Raw genomic sequence first — 16,867 nt, 5'->3', positions numbered from 1 at the left:
AGCGGGCGGTGGGAGGTCGCGCGGTACGGCGGCCACGGCTCGCAGAGTCCAGCGCCTCACGTCCCCGTGGTCCTCTAATCCCCTGGCCCCCAAACCGGCTCAGGCGGCAAGAAGACCGCTGGGGAAGAGCCAGCTCTCCCAACCAGGGTCCCTTTCGTAGGAACTGCCCCTGCCAGGCGCGCACCTGTCCACCCGTCGGATCAAAACCAGCCGCTCCCTCGGCTTTCGGTCCACATGCGTTTGCTCCTCTGCGGAGTCACTTTACCCAGGAGCCCTCACAAGACCAAGGGGGAGAAGAGCGGAGGTTTAGGAACAGCGAAGAGAGAGCACCTGACCCTGAGCGCAGGCGCCGGCCATCTGATGCGCCCGGAGAGGTGGCTGGTTTGCCCGGCCTGCTCCTGTCCGTGCCCAGCCCTCTGCCCTTCGAGAAAGTCCCCTCCCGCCTGGGTTCTGATTCCTCGCCAGCCAAGCATCCCCTCTTTGCCTAAGCACATTCCCCAGAGTAAAGACCAAAGAGTAAGGGGAGGGGGGCCCCTCCGCATCTGTTTAGGGATGAATGTGTAGGGGGTGCGGGTGGAGAGGCCCCTGGGAGCTCCCGAGTGAGCTCTGTCCTTTAATCCACCCAGGACCCCTAAGGGGTCAATGCCATTGGCTGTCCCTGTGGCCCAGATGAGGAAGCAGCAGAAGATCCCTGCCCAGGGGCACACGGCCACGAAGGATACAATTCAAACCCAGGCCTCTCTGCCACCAAAGGCCACACTGTGCATTGAGGCCCACTGAAAACGCAAGTTGACCAGTTCCATAGGCCCTGGGGCTTGGCTGGGGGGGCTGAGGGAGGGTGTTGGTGACACCCACCCCTCCCCTCACCCTAGCCCTTCATTCCTGACAGCCTGGCTGTGGCTGAGACTCCTATCTGGTATCTCTTAGATTAGCCCCCAGCTATTTTTATTCTGCCTTCTCTTGGAGAAGAAACACGGCCTGGGAACCCTCACGCAGGGCCCCAGGGAGACCATCGTTAGCCAGGGGGGAAGAGAGCTTATTTCACCATCTTTTTTCCTTAGAAGCATCTCCAAATTGAGTCACCTGCCAAACTGCCTTGAGCAGGGCTCCCTACGTTCACCAACGCAAAGTAAGGACGCCTGCTTCTCAGAGCAATGCTGACCTGTGTCTGTTGAAGTCTCACCGTCTGGGATCCTGGGAGGAGGTGTCAAGAAGAGGGGCTTAGTGAAGGGAAAAGGGACCCCGGAAAGAAAAATGGGAGGCGTGTGGGGACGAGAGGGAAGCCTGGAGAAGGGCTGGGCTGCGCGTGGAGGGGGAGATCAGGGACAGGTGAGGTGGAGGAGCCTCAGAGACATCTGATGGAGATAGAGGGGTCCGGAGGCCACCGGAGACGTCTGCAGTGGAGGGGTCACTCTGGAACTATGATGATGCGCCCCTAGGTGTCAGAGCTGCGGGCATGGAAGGCCTCGCCTCTGGGAGAATAGAGGGAAAGCGAGGACCTAGGGCAGCTTTGGGGGCAGACTCGAAGGTGGAGAAAGAAGGGCGGCAGGAGCTGCCGGAGGAGCCAGAGACAAACAAGAGCGTTGTTATCACAGAGCAGAGGTCTCGGGAAGAGCCAGTGACCAACGGGGGCAGCGACCGCTGAGGATGAGGACAGGTGGGGCAACACCCTCCAGGTGGGCGGCCTGGAGGTAACTGATGGCCACGGCAAGACTTGCCCTGGGGACAGTGACGGCAGCAGGCGGCAGGTGGGAGTGGACGGCGAGTGGGGAGTGAGGAGCGAAGCCTGGCACAGGGGTGGGCTGTGAGGCAGCACTGAGCGGCCGGCTGGAAGCAAGCTGGGCCATGTCCTGCCCCGGGGGAGCGCTGTCCCCCTCCGGGTGCTCAGGCACCGGCATACAGGCACCGTTGCCATCTGTATTGTCCCTAAGGGCAGGAGACTCACACTTGCGTGTAGTCCCAGGTGTCTCACACACAGCGGGAACTCAACAAATAGTACACGCGTTCCGTCGTGAGCAAGGGAGCGTCCCCTAAAGGAGTCACTCACACACGTTTGTGTCTTTCCACAAGGCCAGGTTTACAGGGGAGACCCCCCAGTAAGTCAGCAGAGTCCCCCTCAGGTCACACACGGAGCGGGGGAGCTCACTAGGTAGAAGCGAGCGGAGCGAGGGTCTGGCGTGAGGTCTGTCACCGGCGGCACCCGCACGGGGAGCGGCGGGTGGAGCGGCAGGTGTCAGTCTCAGGTCAGGTGGCTGCAGTGATGTCACGTCTGGTTCACTGGAAGTCCAGCCGGGGCTCTGAGCGTGACCCCTGGGACAGCCATGCTCAAGAGTTGGGTGGTCAGAGCTGAGTTTTTATAGCCCATAATGGTCAGATACCCCACCCGTATCGGTGTCCAGACTTGTGGTTTGGGGCACTCCAGGCCCCTCCTAAGGGGGTTTCCCTTTCACCCCTTTACCTCAGTTTTGACACAGCACTTGGCATAACTGTCGTGGCTGATGGCGACCCCATATTGGATTGTCGAAGGTGTCCGGAGTCCACTCTGCTCATGCTCTGTACACTTTTGACGACGGTAACAGTGCTGATGACAATGATGAAGACAGCGATGAAAAATACAGATTCTTGCCTGGCCAGCGTGGCTCAGCGGTTGAGCATCGCCCTAGGATCTGGGAGATCGCGGTTCATTCCCGGTCGGGGAACGTGCCCAGGTTGTGGGCTCGACCCCCAGTGGGGGCCTGCAGGAGGCAGCCGATCAGTGACTCTCATCACTGATGTTTCTCTCCCTCCCTCCCTCTCCCCTCCTCTATCTGAGATCAATAAAGACATACTTTTAAAAAAATACAGATTCTTGAAGATAAGGAAATCTCATTTTAGGAAGTAAGAGAGCAGCAGCGGGACTGCTGGGCTTCACCAGTCAGAGCGCCTCCTCCGTCCGGTCCCTCCCTCTGTCTCGCCTGCTGCCTCCTCTCTGTTCCTTTCCTCCCTCTATACTCAGGTCTCACCCGACCTCACGGCTTAAATCCCGGCTGCCAGACGCGGCCCAAAGTTACACCGCTCGCCCTGCTTGGTCTCCCGGCCTCCAGACCTACACGCACCTGCGCGCCTGCCATCTCAAAACAGGCACCTCACCCCCGATTGTCTTTCTCCCTCCGCTGCTTAGGCCACAGATCTCTTTTTTTTCCTCGCATTCCTTCAAGACCGATGTCCATCCCTTCAGGAGACCCTACCCAGTCATATCCAGATATGACTACCTCTCTCCAAGTCTACTGCTACCAGCCAGGTACAAGCCACCGTTGTCTGCCACCTGGACAGCTGCAATTGTCCTTCTAACTGGTCTCTCTGCTCTGCCCTTGTCCCCTTCACTTTGTTATTAACCCCTAAGTCATATCAAGTCACTGCTCTGCTCAGAGCCCTCTAGTGGCTCCCATGTCTCTCGGAGCACAAGACCAATCCTTCCAATGACCTGTATGGCCTTTCGTGACCTTGTCCCCCGCTGTCTCTCTGACCTGTGGTGTTTCTTCTCCCCCATTCCTCACACTCTGGTCTGGACACAGTGGCTTCCTTGCTATTCCCCAAGTAGGCCAGTCGTGCTTCGATTCTGCTCCCAGTTGTACCGTGTGGGTTCTTTCCACATCACCAGGCAAGTCTCCGACGCGAGCTGGGTGTCCAATTCGATGCACTTCTGCCACTAGCTGCCTGGAGATAGTGTCACATCCCCAAGGTTGAAGGTCCAGTTCCACAAAACGGCCCCAACTCAACTCCACATCAGATGCCAACTGGAAGTCCAGGGTGTCACCTGTGCTTCTGACCAACAGGCTATAGACTAGAGGTTCCCACGACCCCCTCCTTGGGTTCAATAATTTGCTAGAGTGGCTCACAGAAATCAGAGATATTACTCACTAGATCACTGGTTTATTATAAAGGATGTAACTCAGGATCAGCCAGATGGAAGAGATGCGGACAGCAAGGCATGGGGAAGGGGTGTGGGGCTTCACGCCCTCGCCGAGCACACTCCTGACACCCTCCTGAATCTGCAGGTGCTCAGCAGCCCAGGAGCTCTCTGAACCTGTCCTTTTGGGTTCTATGGAGGCATCACAAACGCACGATTGCTGGATTCACTGGCCACTGGTGACTGAACTACACCTTCAGTCCCTGTCCCTTCCTCAGAGGTCAGAAGTGGGCCCGAAAGCTCCAACTCTCTAATCACAGAGTTGGTTCCTCTGGCAACCAGGCCCCATCTTGGGGTGGGGTTCAAAAGTCATTCAATTAACATAACAAAAGACATATTCATCCCTCTCCTCACAAGAAATTCCAAGGGTTTTAGGGGCTTTGGGCCAGGGACAGGACTAAGACAAAATATATATTTCTTATTATAAATCACAATAGCATAGATGCCTTTGCTCTAGCTGGTCCATGTGGAGCCCTTTTCCCTTGGCTGCCCATTTAACTGTGTGTGGTGTGTCCCCAAGTCTTTGTTCAAATCTTACCTCAGTGAGGCCAGCTCTGAGCACCCTGCCTAATGACCACGCCTACGTTCCGATCTCCATTAGCCTGCTCCGTCCCCAAGCACTTACTTTCTAACACAGTGAATGACGTATTGATGTGTTAACTGTTACCATCTGCCTGGCCTTTCCCCACATACTGTAAGTTCAGTGCCCACGGGGAATCTTGCTCGTGTTCACCATGTATCCCTCACACAGTGCCTGGCACAAAGTAGGTGCTTCGTAAATACTTGAATGAGAGATCTCTCTTGACGGCTCTATGCTTTTAATTCCTTGTCAGCTAATTAAAATGTTGAATACAAGCTTGCCTTACTGTTTAACAGTGGAAAGTGATCTATGCAATGTCTTCCAAAACCTAGATATAAAAGTAAGCTTTGTACATTTCTTTTGTTTAAAACCTGGTATTTGGTTTTTTTAAAAATCCCTAAGAGCATTTCACATGGACCGATGGGGTTAGTCCTACATTTGCCAAGACCATAGAGCAAGTGTGAACAGTGCCCCCTCATGGTTGAACATGGGGACGGCCACTTCCTGCACAGCGGTGCAAGGGATAGCTCTTAACCCCAAGGGCTGATGGCAGTTGTAAGACAAACGTTATCAATGACATTTCAAAATGGGTCAAATTCAACACTATTTTCAGGAGGCAAGTAAGAGAGGAATAAAGTGTCACAGGAAGAATTTTGAGGAGTACGGAGCCCACACGTTCCATATTGTGAGGAGGATGTTGACAATCAGCGGGAAGCAGTAAAGAAAAACGTTAAGACGAGAAACTCCTAACTTGATCACACCCATCTGCTGCCCTTACAGCTGGAATCTGAGCGGAATTTCCCATCTGTGCTTTAGTCTCAGCTTTAACTTGACTATAAATAAGACACATGGGCGCCCAATTTACACCCAGTGTCTTCTGGGGCCATACGTTGTCTAAGGCTGGTATCTATAAGGTGTAAACACAGGCCCACACTTCGACTCCAGAGCTACTCAGGAAACTAGTCAGCCTGCAGTGTGCTGCGTCTCCTAACACGGTCCCATGACCAGCTGGCACTTCAGACCTGAGGCCTTAGCTGTGGCCCTGCCACCCAAACACATCTAACAGAACTCCGGTGCCCGGCCAGCTCTCCCCAAAGCCCCGGCTGTCGCTACAGAACCCTCGGGCCCAGAGTTCTGCATCTTGAAATGCCACTGCTCAGTCACACGGAAGCTGTACTTGCTACTGCACATTCTCGTTTGATTCTCGAATGGACTCCGCGAGTGTCTATGTCGACTATGGGCCCCACGGTACAGGTGGGGAACTTAAGGCTTAGGGACATAAGGTCACTTGCCCATGGCCATGTGGTCCATTAGTAGTGAAGACTCAGAGCCAAGTCCTTGAGCCAAGCTTCAAAGTCCACGCTCTTCCCACTCTCCCCTCTGCCTCCACACTACCCTTCCAGGGCCTCTGGGGCTATAAATAGTGGGGAGGCTGGGATGCATGTGCAAGGTGAGCCAGGCCTATGGCACAGAGAGACACTAACATCCCCAGCCTGGCCGAGCCAGGGCCCTATCCCCTTGGCCTCAACAGAACTCAGGCCCAGACAGGCCTCAGCTTATCACCAGCTTCACTCTCCTTGGTTATATTTAGCTCTGGACCTCAAAGAGAAAGGTGTGGGCCAGCCCCTGCGACACTGCACCCCCAGGCCAGCCCAGGTCGGGCTGCTGTGCAGAGGCTGTCTGCCTCAGCCTTTCCAGGGGTCGGTGAGCCTCCTCCAGCGGGGCTGCCGTGCTCCTTCCAGTGCCTGTGGGGCCTCACTCTCCGTGCTCCTTGAGGGAGGGGCCGTGGCTGCTTTCTCAGTGTATTCGTAGCAGTCATGTCTACAACTCACTGTGCGCGCCTATGGCGCCACACTGCTTTGCTGGATGAACAAATAAATGATCAAAGTTCATGTCCTAGAAATCTGGACATCAAACACAGAGGCACACGGTTCCCAGAGGGAAACCCTGCAACGCCAACTGCATTTCACTCCATTAAACAGTCAAGTTTATTCAAGGAATGGACCAGAGTTTCCTTCCTCCCCCTGCCCCCTTCTCTCTTCCCTCCACCGAATCTGGCATGAAGGCCACAGTGGGAGAGGGAGAGAGAGGAGGAACATCAGATCCCAGAGGGCGGTCCACGCAGCAGCCACCCATAGTGTGCCATGGCTCTTGGAGTCCGTGTGTCCCTGTAGGGGTCCTGAGGACAGGCCTCCCTTGCTTTGCTCATCCTTTACAAGGCAGACACCTGCAAAAACCTGGGGGCCGTCTGCATCCGACCTGCCGAGCAACTGGAACCAATCGGGGGAGGTGGATCGGTTGGCAGCCTGGGCCAGAGCTCAGGAGTCTGGCGGAATCTTGACACCGGAGCTTAAAGGGCATACGCTGGCAGCTCTCGGCTCTTATAAAAATGGGAAGAGCCGCTTTTTTACAATATAGAGAACTGTAGCAAGAAAAAGGGCCAGGGCAAGGAAAATAAGAAGCTTGTCCGTCAGCTCTCGGCGATTATATTTTGTGATGAGCTTCCGTCCCAGCTGGATGGTCCCCGACATGGACTTAAATTCTTCGTTGGCATCCAGGATAGTCCGGGAGGAGTTGACTGAAACATAAGAGGGAAGGAGCCTGACTCAGAGACTGCTCAGCAGAAAATCCGAAGATGGCCCTGCTGGCCAGGATCCCAGTAAACACACTGCTCTCCGAAGCAGGTTCCCCGAGCCAGAAGCAGAGACGGAGAACAGAGATCAGAGAAGTGGAGCACAAGGCAAAACAAGGCATTGCGCTCCCCTGGTCCCACCCAGCTTAGAGTGCCGTGGTGCATTCACATACAATGGCACAGGGCCATAACCAGGAGTCCTCCCGTGTGGACACCACCAGGGACAAGGGCAGAAGAGGCCTCTTCCCTACTGCCGACCTCCGTTTCTGAAGCAGGCGGGTGCTGCTGAGAGCCACCAACCACAAAACTACTCCAGGTGACCGGGGACCAGCCCCAGAGGTCTGTATGGGGACAGAGCTGGAAGGCACCAGGCCCTGCCAGGACACCTGCTGGCCAGACCTGCTCTCTGTGGGATCATGAAAGCCTGGGCTTGGCCCTGCCACAAGCCCTCACATAAGCAAGTCCTTCAGTCCTGAGACAGGCTGCTGCTTTAAAGATGTAACACCTGTGCTTAGACACTGAGTGACACCTAAGAGGAGGCACATGTTCCCTCAGGCTAGTCATGCCCAGGTGTCAACTTTACTGCCGAGTTTGGGTATGGGGGCCTGACACTTGGGGAAGAGGTTACCTGGCAAGACTATCCTATAAAGTAAAACAAGGCATCATCGGAACATCCACAGAATAAAACGTGTTGCTAAGTGGAGAGCAAAGCGTGAAGGAGATACGTGAAATGTTTCCATCCAGGTTAAGAAAGAGGCAGGTGGATAACATTTCATTTGCTTGTGCTGTCCATGCTTGGAGACCTCAGAAAAATGGAAAGAAACTGGTAACAGTGGTGCCCCTGGGGAGCAGACCAGGAGGTCAGGGGTCGGGGGGTCAGAGGGGCTGTCTTTCTGCTTCCCCCTTGCACTGTCCGAGGCTGCGCAGTCCAATATGGCAGCCCTGGACCCATGAGGAACTTGAGTGTGTAAAATGGGGCGGATCCAAACAGAGATGTCTGAGTATAAAACAGCCACAGTTTCAAAGGCTTAGTATGAAGAAAAAGGAATATAAAATATCTCAATTATTTTTAATACTAATTGCATGTTGAAATGGTAATATTTTACATATAATGGGTTAAATAATATGCATTATTAAAATTAATTTCATGTTTTGTTTTGTTTTATGTGCCTCCTGGAAAACTGAAAGTTATACACATGGCTCACGGTGTTTCGGACGCTGCCGGCCTGGAGACTTTTCCTTAACCATGGAACTTACATTACCTTTCGCAAAGTCAAAAGTTAATAAGCAAGTAAAAGAAATTACTAGAAGACACAGAGAAGCACTCTGGAAAAGGCAGAGAAAGGGAGAAACGAACTCTGACATAAGAGCCCCTCAGCCCTCTCTCCATGCCTCTGCACTTCAGAACCTAAGTCAGAACCTGTTAAGTAAAAACCTAATAGGCCTTTCTTTGTAAACTTTCTTTATAGAGGACTTTAAAGCATCACAAAAGTAGACAGAATAGTATCATAAAATACCATGTGCCCATCGCCCCTACCCAAGAACCACGAGCTCCCTGGCAATCCTGTCCCCTAGCTACCCCCACCAGCAAATTCCAGATCGGGTCCCTAATAGGCTCTTTAAAAAAATTATGGCTCTACTGGCTATTAAATCAAGCTGAAGTTGTGAGCCATATGGAGATTAAGAACTGCATTTTTTCAACAGCTCTCTCCTACAAAATGTGCCCCCCAAACAGTCCTCAACACCCCAGGAACTATTGGCACCTGTGTGCCCTCCCCACGACCTAAATACACCGTCTGCTCCTGATGAGTGTGTTGGGGACAGGTGTCTGTCACCTGCATCAGAGCAGGAAAGCCCTGACTCAAGGCCAGACACCTCCTCTCTCTCACGTTCTCCGAGGGCTCTCCCCAGGCTCGGTCTGCGCATGCAGGACACACTCAGATGAGTGATCAGCTGGTTCTGAGCCTAAATGCCCGGATAAGTTTCACACACAGGGAGTCACCCTCGCAAGCTGCTAGCTTCCTTCTGCTTTTGCCTGTTTGAATTGTGCACTGAAAACAAAGGCGATTCAAACTGAAAGACTTCTTAGGGGTGGTAACAGTACTGGGGTCTTGGTTTTCTTTTGTTTTTTGTTTCAAAAGTCTCTTAGAGACACACTGAGATGTTTAGACCTGATGGCTAGGATTTGCTTCAAAATCACCCAGACAGGAGCACAGTGAGGACAGAGTTGAAACAAGACTGGATCAGCTGGTAATGGGTTCGTGGAGTTCATGTACCATGCTCTCTACTTCTGTGTGAAATCTTCCAAAGTGGCTCAAGGAGCAAACCCTCTTCTGTTTTCCTACATAGAGGGCCTTGGAGAGGCAGATTCTCTCTCAAGTCACAAGGGAGACATCGTGGGAAAGCTGCTGGAGAGCCACATGGTCTCCAGCAGCTTCTGTGGCCTCTGACTGGATCTTGTGAAAGGAGCTCATGGTAAAAACCATACGGGGGAGTGTAACTGTAAGCTGAGGTCCTAGCAGGTAAGCCGGCCGCCAATACCCTGAATATCTCTCTGGGTGATGACTCCCAAGGCAGCCTGGCCTGGTTGGTCCTGAGAGCCCTGGATAAAGCACAGACTCCCAGGCCCTCCCCAGCCCCACTTGCTGGCACCCACTGTGGATCTCTTGATTTTCACACGAGCCCCTGGCAGTGCTTCTGCCAAGGAAACCTTTAAATGGGGATGTACAATAAAAACCAAAGAAAAGAGCAGCACATCCCACTCTGGATGAAACCATGGGGTCTTGGAAGTGAGAAGCCACACGAGTCAGGAAGCCTCGATGGGAGGCTGAGGCAGGTGCCAGGCCATGGACCTGGAGCCACACCCCTGGGAGACGCTGCCCACTCCAGGCCTGGCTTTACCTAGCGTGTGCATGGCCTCCTCGCTCTGCTGTACCTGCTGGGACATCATCCTGCTGATCCCCATGAGGTTCTCTGTGATGGTGCTGGACGTCTGTGCCAGGTTCTCCTTGGTAGTTTTCCTAGAAGTCCAGAGCAGGAGGACTGTCAACAAGCCTGGCTGCAAGGAAGCCCCAATGCAAATGAGACCCCATGTTTTAATCTATCAAATGAATACAAATTATTTAAATGTTCATGGGCAATGCTGACAAGGGCGTGCTGAGTCCACACTCCTAAAGACTGCTACAGGGACGTCCATGGGTGCTGCCTTCTGTAACAGAGAGATACCTTTGCCTTAAGAGGTCTCCTCCCTGGAGAAGTTCTGCTTTCTCTAGATTGTCGATTGCGATCTTGCAAGTGAGATTCGCTTTCCTCCACGATGTCTGATTGCTGGAAGCAGAAGGGGCACCGGTGAGTTTCTGAGGATTCTGCTAGGTTGACAGTTCGAGTCCCAGCAGTTCTTCCTTCTGGCAGGGGGGGTGTTGGAGGGCACGCAGGGTGGCCCATGAAGTCCCTCCCTACCTCCCACCGCCTCCTCCTCTTAGTTGCCCCAGCAATTGCTCCAGCTCAGGCCCCAGCACCTCTCATCTGGACCCTGGCCATGTCCGGGATATTCTCCAAATGCCCACACTGTCCCTGTCCCCCGGGTAGCCTGAGGGAGCAGTCTGGCCATGGCACAGCTCTGTATGCAGCCTGCAAGGCTCTAGACTTCAGGGTAACCTCTGAACCCCTCGGCTGAGTACAGGAGGCCCGGTTTTGCCCAGCTCTCCCTCACACTTTCCTGTTCTGCCCTATATACAGCGGACTTTGATCCTCAAGACCCAGCCTCACCCATGCATGCATCACCGGCACCTACAACGACGGTTTCTGGCCCACCAAGTGCCCAGCCAGTACAGGTTGTAAGAAGTAGAAAAATCATGAAAAGCCAGTTTTGCTCAACGTTTCTTCAAAGTCCGCTGTTCTCTGCATACCACACACAGACTGCAGATGACACAAACACACTGAACCAGCAGGCCTGGTGCATTAGATTTATTTACATGTTTTATCCACTCTCCCTGGGAGGGACAACTCCAATTTGGTGAGCAGCAGCCTGGAGTTAGCAGCGCAGCCTTTGCGGATGGACCAGAAAAAAGTGAACTGGGCCCCCCAGAGCCCCTAGCCCAGACTCTAGAACTCTACACAGCCAGCTTGCATCAATGCGTGAACCCTGGAAACATTTCAGATCAAGCGGAGAGAACAGAACCAACAGGTGGTTTTCCACCAGCACCCGAGGCTAAGTCTTCAGATGAGCCCTGACACTGGAAGAGCGGCGGCTATGCACTTTCACACCTGATGTTTATAAAAAAATCAGTGACTTTTTCAAACTGGTAGCAAGGCAGTGCTACTGGGCCCTGCAAGTCAAGATGAAGAGCAACAGTGCCTGCCCTTGAGGGGCTCACACTTACTGGGAAGAAAGACAAGCGAGCCAATCTTTACTGTTCAGTGTGACTAGCGAGCACGGAGCCAGCAGGCACAGCTACTGCTTCCACACACAATCGCCAAAGCCTGGATTTACTGCCTCTCTCCTCTGCCCTCCAACTCCACAGCATGGATGGCCGTTCTCAACTTTCCACCCACGCTCAGCTGATTGTGTCCAGCATAACTTGCTATTTTATCCCAGGGGTCCTCTTTACTCAGCGTTTGTACTCTAAGTGCCCTTGGTGGCCCCCGAGAGGCAAAAGTCATCATGACACAAAGCATCACTACTGAGCCCAGCACATTAGCACTGGTCGCCACTCACACCTCCTCCCTGCACACTAGCCTCGAGCACACCCATGGCACTGTCAGCCTCCCTCCTCCTGATTGCTGGGTGTTGTAAACACAGCTGCTGTCAGCCAGGAAGATGCTGAGCAACATTCAAATCAGAAGCAAAGCCACAGACATGCACGGATGTGGCAGAGTTCAACCCACTACCAAGGATGAAGAGAACGCCTGGGGGGTGGCCCAGTAGGGGCTTTAAAAGAGAACACTTTGGCCACCAGAAGGTTGGGAAAGGTGATGAGCCCTTAAATATTTTTGCAATAAGAACTCTCTTATGATTATGGTGTGAAAGTCAAATGTGAAGGGACAGGCACTGTTTCAGACAATTTTGTTGGAAAAGTCCCCCAATTCAATACCAAGAAATAGCACATATCTTCAGTTACAGAATCAAGTATTAGCACACAGCCACAATAACCTCAACTTTATATAACAGAAGCTGAGTTACAGTCTTATTTCACTTTTTAAGATAAAGTCCCATTCACAATTTTCTAAATTTTGGTCCATCTTAAATAGGCTCTTTCAGTGGACTTCTCCTGGTAGTAATTCTCCTTATAGAAAAAGAAGGCATATTACATAGCAACCATTTTTTTGGTTTTGTTTTAAAAATATAAAAAACAGTATAACGCTAAATATGCTTTTGTAAACTATGCCCAGTTCCACCTACCCAACAGCCCCTGTTTGCCCTCCTCTTTGAGAATTACTCATCTCGAGATGACATTCAGTCTATGTGTAAGTGACACAATTAAGTCATTAAACTCAGGTGTCTTAGGCAAACCCAGGCACGAGTTTCCCAGGGAGCACGTGATCCAGCAGAGGCCACCGCCTACCTGAGCATCTGCTTCTTGTGGTTCTCCACCTCCTGCAGCAGAACTTGCTTGTCTGACTCTCTGTCTTGCTCTTTAGCCGCCTGCTCAAGCTCCTACGGGGGAAAACAGCCCTGTGTGAAAATGATTCTAAAGCCAATATACAGGAGTATCAAAAGCTGCATATTTTCAAAACTGCCCTTGAAAGTCCCCTTGGAAGGCAACACACAGGACACAGACATACTGTTTCTGAGGATCCAGACGGCCAGTTTTTCCACCAGCTTTGGACCAGATTGTCTTCTGTACTAAGCAACAGTTGTTGGCTGGCCACGCAATATGAAAAGCACAAGGCTTCACACCCCAGCACCACATGCAGGGAGACTGGGTGCCCAACACCCACCCAGAGATGGGCAGATCACTGCCACCCGTTACCCTCACTGAGGCACAGCACAGAAACACCTACGCTATCCCAGCTGGTACCTCTCGCTCTGCTGTTTTGAGATGGCACATATACTGCAGTCAAATTCAGGAGCGCTGCATGTGCGGATGTGATGGGTGACTACGAAACAAGGAAGAGGGTGGGCAGAGTGACAGCTGGAAAAATAACCCAGGAGAAGCTGGTGACGGGTTGGGGTGAGTGGGTTGGAGAGGGTGGGAGAGAAAAGAAAATAGTTCAAGTGACCTCAGAGTTTTTAAATTAAACTATTCCAACAACAATGGTGTCCCTGACATCCACTTAACACAGCTGGCAGTGCTCTGCATCTAGAGTTCCTAGCTTTAACCTGGATAGCAGGTTAGTACAGTTACCCTCGTTGTCTAAAAGTTTACCAAAAAGCCCGGACAGCTCTCAGGCAGAGGTTGGTCCTAGGACCGAGCCCCTTTCCTGTTCCCCATTCTTAGCATCCCAGCTCTGCACTGCTCACCTGTATTCGGTGCCGCAACTCTCGAAACTTCTCTTTCACTTTAGTATTCAGTTCAGTAAGTGCACTTAACGGTCCTGAACAATCTCGAATATCCTAGGAGACATTGAAGAGATGAGGGGGCCTTTCTCAAGGCAATGAAACGAAATGACACCATCTATACAGAGAGAGCTGGCTTATGCCACAACTAAGGTTGGCCCACTGACCGTAATTTACCTTGACCTTTTGTTTACCTCTGCAACACAAGTAAACACTGTTATTTATACTGTCTCATCCCTCTTTAAGTAAATTTTGAATAGGTAACATAGAAGCACATGGAGAAACACAACTGTCTTGACTTACTAGTTCCTAAAGTTAAACAGAACGCAACCTGGCAGCTATGAAAGCCTTCAAGTAGCTTGTGTGTTCAACTAAAATGGAAATCCAAAACTGATACTACTAATGTTAGATCTTTGAAAATAGGGATGCTGAGTTCCTGGCATCGTATGACAAGATTAACTTCAATCTGCTTTTACAAGCCGTGTATTAGAAATCACAGTGTTTATAGACACATTCAAGGATGGGTTTAGAATTTGTTTCTGGGCAGTCAGAATTTTTGGAGCCAGGTCTTAGAGCAGGCCATAGAGCCAGGCTATGTGGATTCAGATTCTGGCTGTGTACTTATTAGCTGTACAACCTTGAAAGAAGTCACCTGAGTTCTGTGCCTCAGTTTCCTCATCACATTACCTACCTCATGGAGACCACCTATGTGCATAAAGCATTTGGCAGAGGAGCTGAAACACAGTAAGAGTGCAAGGGATCGAGCTACAACCAATCTTTCTCATTAGACTTTAGAGTTGGCCCGACCTGCTGTAGCTTACACATGGGAAGAAGGGAAGTTCAAGAAGTGCGAACGTGTGCCTCAAGTTTCCTCACTTGTTCTCTGGCTCGCTCATTAAATCACACTTCCTGGCGCCCTGTGATAAACCACTAATTAGGTTTATTTTGCATCTGGTTGGGGGGAGGGAGGGAGAGGGGAGGGGCCTACTTTCCTTCACTTTTTGCCCCAGCTAGTTGCAAACTCCGAATCGACACCTAACGTTTAGTAACATTTGTTGGAAATGGAAACGATCTGCCCCAAACGAAGGTTTAAAACCCTCGGTGTCTTTTTGCTAAATCAAGGAGCCATTTCTACATTCCCGGCTCTCTCCTGTGCCGCCTGGTGTATTGCGCTGCCGCCTTCCACCCCCGGAGGGCTGGCTTGAGGCAAAGCACCTCGGGGACCCAGGTCCCTTCCCCAGGCTGACTTTTCCCGGGGGGGGGGGGTCCCAGCTTCGCCCCCTCTGCCGTCAGATTCAGACCCAGCCGCCCGACTCCATTTCCTCACTTAGCAAATCACAGCTGCGGCAGGTGACGCTCAGTTCACCCTCCGGGCCAGGCGGCCTCGGGGGGCCGGCAGGGGGCGGGGCTGATGCCTCCAGAGCCCAACCCGACCCCGGGACGGCGCCGAACGGGGGACCGCACCCTGGGAGGCGGCCCGGGCGCGGCCACAGCCAGGGGGCCGCAGGGGGGTCCCAGCGGGGCCACAGAGGGGCGAGGGACACACGGGTGTGCCGGAAAAGGGCGAGCCAACGGCACCGGGACGGAGGCTGCTCAAGACCGACGGCTCAGGGGAAGGGACGAAAGGGGGCCGGAAAGGAGGCGGCCGGCCACAGAGCGGGCGGGCGACCGGGGGGACGCGGCCAGGCCGGGGCAGCTCGGGAGCGAGCCCGTGAGGCGCACCGAAGGCCAGCGGAGCCCGGGGTCGGGGCAGCGGAGCCCGACAGCGGCCCCGGAATCAGTACCTGGATGAGCGCCTTCACCTCCAGGTCGAATTTGACAATCTCTTGGTTACAGATCCGGACGTGGACGTCCTGGGCAGCCGCCATGTTGGAGACGCCGGCTACGGGCAGCGGCGGGGGCCAAGTTCAAACGCGTTTCGCTGCCGCCGGGTCTCGCGACAGCGCCCCCTGGAGGCCGGCCGGAGGCCAGCGAGGGGGGCGGCGCCGCGGCGCGGGGACTTCGCTCCACTCGTGCGGCGACAGGGGCCTCGCGTCCTCGGCTGTGGCCCTAAGGAACGGAGAGCGAGAGAAGAGGGGGTGTCGGGAACGCTCCCGCCGCCAGCTCCGAGCGCGTGAGCATTTGGAAACCCTGCGCTCCGCAGACCTGGTATCCGTGGGAGCCTGCACTCCCACCGGCGTGTGGGACAGATGCCTGGGCAGCAGGGGGTGTCCAACGCTGGGATTTTTGCCAATCCGATTAAGCAAAAAAATGCCGATTTAAAATTTGCATCTCTCTTATCATGAATGAGGTTGCGAGTTATTTGTATTTATCTTCTGCTCCTTTCTCTGTTGGGCTGTTGGTCTTTTTCCTGTCAATTCCCAGGAGCTCTTTCTGTATTAGGAGGGTTAGCCCTTCGCCATGAGCTTTTTTTCTTAGTCTATAGAATTTTGAGTTGGCTTAGTGTTTTTTAGTCTTAAAGTTTTGTTGTCTTTTAGAAAGATTTTTGTTTCACATAGAGTTTTATCGGTCTTCACTTACGACTCTTGGATTTGGGATCCAGGTTAGGAAGGCCTTCCCGCACCAACAAGAATTGTTTCTTATGTTTGTTTTTTGTTTACCTTCAGATCTTTACCCATTCTGAAATGCATGGTGGTTTATGGTGTGAGGGACAGAGCCAACTTTACTTTTTCCAGAGGGTTATGCAGTTGTTCCAACACTATTTTCTGAAGAATCCTTTTCACTGGTTCAGGATGCCACGTTTACCATACTAAATTATGTTTTAATGTATTTCCATTCTGTTGGCCTATCAACTCATTCATGCACCAAAGTGACACTTCTACATGTTATAATGTGTCTTAATATCTGTTGGGAATTAAATACCCGCCACATTCCCCCCTGCATCTCCCATCTGTTATTTTTCCCATGAGAACTTAGGTTAAAGTTTTTTTTAACCTTACTGGTATGTCCTTCCTGGGATGGCATTACATTTTTTATTTAACAGAGGACGACTGACAGCTTTGTGTTATTGACTGCTCCTGTTCAGGAACTTGGTCTGTCTTTGCATTTGTTCAAGTTTTCTGTATCCTTCATAGTATTTTCAAAATTTCTTTAGACCTTGTACATTTTCTGTTAATTCCTGGCAATGTTATTTTAAGATGAAAACTTTTGAAAGAAATAGAGGTTGGCATTTTATAGGTCAAGCATTCAGGATCCTCAAACAGAAGC

At 52.2% G+C, this 16,867-nt stretch overlaps 1 protein-coding gene across 3 annotated transcripts; it reads right to left on the bottom strand.

Moving 5' to 3' along the window:
* Positions 1-3,892: 3,892 nt before the first annotated feature.
* On the bottom strand, positions 3,893-15,545 carry BNIP1 (BCL2 interacting protein 1). 3 transcript variants are annotated; one of them, XM_016211243.2, is made up of 6 exons: positions 15,445-15,545; positions 13,625-13,717; positions 12,726-12,817; positions 10,387-10,488; positions 10,063-10,181; positions 3,893-7,107 (listed from the first exon to the last, which is right to left on the bottom strand). In XM_016211243.2, the coding sequence occupies exons 1-6, from the start codon at positions 15,526-15,528 to the stop codon at positions 6,911-6,913; spliced, it is 687 nt and encodes a 228-aa protein (XP_016066729.1). In that variant the 5' UTR covers positions 15,529-15,545; the 3' UTR covers positions 3,893-6,910. The 3 variants fall into 3 exon arrangements, with proteins under 3 accessions (XP_016066729.1, XP_016066730.1, XP_016066731.1); XM_016211244.2 differs by lacking the exon at positions 15,445-15,545 and adding an exon at positions 14,468-14,598; XM_016211245.2 differs by having other exon boundaries at positions 6,915-7,107; positions 10,097-10,181.
* Positions 15,546-16,867: the final 1,322 nt, after the last annotated feature.

Source organism: Miniopterus natalensis, chromosome 4, assembly GCF_054644295.1.
Source record: "Miniopterus natalensis isolate mMinNat1 chromosome 4, mMinNat1.hap1, whole genome shotgun sequence".
Taxonomy (NCBI): Eukaryota; Metazoa; Chordata; class Mammalia; order Chiroptera; family Miniopteridae; genus Miniopterus; species Miniopterus natalensis.
This window is presented reverse-complemented; position numbering and strand designations above follow the sequence as displayed.

Bases quoted from the DNA above. Each gene is read 5' to 3' on its own strand.
- BNIP1 (XM_016211243.2), bottom strand. From the start codon at position 15,528: ATGGCGGCTGCCCAGGACGTCCACGTCCGGATCTGTAACCAAGAGATT. The intron at 13,718-15,444 runs GTACTGATTCCG...AATGTCTCCTAG, and splicing joins AGGTGAAGGCGCTCATCCAG to GATATTCGAGATTGTTCAGG. The intron at 12,818-13,624 runs GTGAGCAGTGCA...TTTCCCCCGTAG, and splicing joins AGTTGCGGCACCGAATACAG to GAGCTTGAGCAGGCGGCTAA.